General features: G+C 36.7%; 2 protein-coding genes across 2 annotated transcripts in view; one reads left to right on the top strand and one right to left on the bottom strand.

Moving 5' to 3' along the window:
- lipf (lipase, gastric) overlaps positions 1-731 on the bottom strand; it is a 14,873-nt gene extending 14,142 nt beyond the window's left edge. The window contains exon 1 of the mRNA XM_078290659.1: positions 634-731. The gene's annotated coding sequence lies outside the window, so the exon portion shown is untranslated. The remainder of the gene's footprint in view (positions 1-633) is intronic.
- A 1,457-nt stretch (positions 732-2,188) lies between these two features.
- Positions 2,189-2,500, top strand: part of rnls (renalase, FAD-dependent amine oxidase) — a 19,554-nt gene continuing 19,242 nt past the window's right edge. Inside the window, exon 1 of the mRNA XM_078290889.1 lies at positions 2,189-2,382. Coding sequence (XP_078147015.1) covers positions 2,265-2,382 — 118 coding nt within the window. The 5' untranslated portion in view covers positions 2,189-2,264. The remainder of the gene's footprint in view (positions 2,383-2,500) is intronic.

The following is a 2,500-nucleotide window of genomic DNA, read 5'->3' as shown; positions in this document are numbered from 1 at the left end:
AAAACCATAAAGCCCACAGAGACTCACTGTAGAGAAACATATAATAATATTATAGTGATTTTATACTTCAATAAAATCATCATCACATCAGTATAAACACACTGGAATATCACAGTGAGACCAAACTACATTAAAACATACTATAGAGATCCATAAACACACTATAATAAACTATAGGATATTATAGAGATTTCATACTGTAGACTGTAGGATCAATACAGTTAAATCACTACAAGGAACTATAGGAATATTATATGAATATTACAGTGAGACCAAACTACATTAAAAACTACATTAAAAAATACTATAAAGTACAACAGGTCACTGTAAACTCACTGTAGAGTTCCATAGACACAATATAAGAAACTATAGGAATATTATAGGAATATTATAGGAATATTATAAGAATATTACTACCCTAACCCTAATCATTACTAATGATTTTTCTGTCATATCAAGCAGAATAATTTGGGTTTTGTCTCGTGCTGAAGACAACATACACACACACACACACACACACACACACACACACACACTGTTCTACGCCTATAGAAACCTGTAGTTAACAGTTAATAAGCTTTAATTCTGCAGTAATTCACTTTCTGATCTCTGTATAAACCGGTCGGGACTCACCAGACTCTGCAGCTCCGGACTCAGACCGACTCTGCTTTTCTTTTATGGACGGAAGACAGAGAGGAAGAGAGCCGATGTGACGTCAGAGGGACCCCCGCCCTGATTGGTTACAAAGCGGAGTTTGGTTATTTAAAGCTTTGTGTGTCTCGCTGATCAATCACAAAGCCGTTTGATCAAATTTCCCCCCGCTGATGAATCATTCATCTATAGAAACAGAGTCCAATCAGCGAGACAGAGGCAGAGGAAAGACGGAGGAGGAAGATAATAGGTGGGAAAAACTGTTGATTTGGACAAAAATATCAAGAAAATAAAAATAAATAAAAATTACAAAAGCAAACAATTTTGTGTTTTTCATATTTGTTATAATCAATCGTTTCATTTCGTGTCACACAGCAGTATTTCGTTATTTGCAGGAGCGAAATAAATGAGTTTGATTTTCCTGTCAAGTCACCCAGAGTTAACTAGAACAAGACCGGAAGATAAGGGATTCGCCTTCAAAATAAAACTGTAAAATAATCAAAAAAGGGATAAAGTTTATATGTACAGAAAAACTGTAAACCAGAAATCAAACTGCTGAGTAGAATTAGATTAAATATGAACTGAAACTGTAAAATAGATGCTAAGAGGATTAGAGTATATTTTGTTTCCTCATAAGCAGAAAAAAGACTCAAACACAAACCAGATACCTGGAAGAATATTCACTGCCTTATAGGCAAGGCAAGGCAGCTTTATTTGTACACACATTTCATACACTGAGGCAATTCAAAGTGCTTTACAGAGTAATAAAAAATACAGTAAAAGATTGACATTGAAAAAATTGAAGTGCCTATATAAATATATAAATTCATTTGAACCTGAAGAAAGAGAACTACAGCAGCTGGTATTGTTTGGCAGCCATACTGTTATATGGCTGTGGCTGTATACATGACTCTGAATACTATATGTATTTGCTGATTAAGGGACATTTTGTGGAAAAAAAGATAATTTCATTGACTACAACTTTTCAAATATATTCTTTATTTTCATTTTGGTTCTTGGTTAGACTCAAAAAAAAATTGCAAAACAGATTCAACAAAAAGTTTTATTCTGAATATTTCCAAATGCGGTGAGAAGGGGGGGGGGGGGGGGGGGGGGGACTTTACCACAGATCCTTTAATCTCTTCCTTATTCTCACTGGCACGTTGTATTACTCAAAACAAATTGCAGCATATGGTCATCAATAAGGGCTTTGATTTCAAAATTCCCACATGCTATGAAAAGGATTTTTTTGGGTAATAATTATATCTTTTAATTTACTACATTTCCCTCTATAAATGTGTTTTATTTTCGTTACACTAGCTTGCTCATCAAACGGGTTCTATTTTGAAAATTGTGCCCGGGGAAGCATGATCTCCAGCAACACTTTTATTCTGAAAATTCCAATCGGATGTTCTGTGTGTATTCCGTCGAGCTTGACACGAGTTTCGACGGAAACCCGGAAGTGTTTTTGGTCGGCCAACTGAGCCGTTCGGTTTTATAACGCAGAGGGAGGCGGGGCTAACTCCTGCAGGAACGAGACGTTTTGACAGAAGATTAAAACTTCATTTATCCTTTGAGTTTGACTTTGAGCGAGTCTGTCGTCTCGTGCCAAAATGTCCCGGGTGTTAATAGTGGGAGCGGGTCTGACTGGAAGTTTATGCGCATGTCTGTTGAGGAGAGAATTGAAGAATAAAGTTAAAATAGTGGTGTGGGACAAGGCGAGGGGCGCAGGTGAGTAAGGGGTGTGTGTGTGTGTGTGTGTGTGTGTGTGGGGGGGGGGTGTTCTAACTTTTCTAGTTCTTACAATATTCTCCAAAAAGCTGTTTTTGTCATGCAAATCTCCATTCAA

Source organism: Centroberyx gerrardi, chromosome 20, assembly GCF_048128805.1.
Source record: "Centroberyx gerrardi isolate f3 chromosome 20, fCenGer3.hap1.cur.20231027, whole genome shotgun sequence".
Lineage (NCBI taxonomy): Eukaryota > Metazoa > Chordata > Actinopteri > Beryciformes > Berycidae > Centroberyx > Centroberyx gerrardi.
Note: the sequence above shows the minus strand (reverse complement) of the source record. Positions and strands in the feature narration are given on the sequence as shown.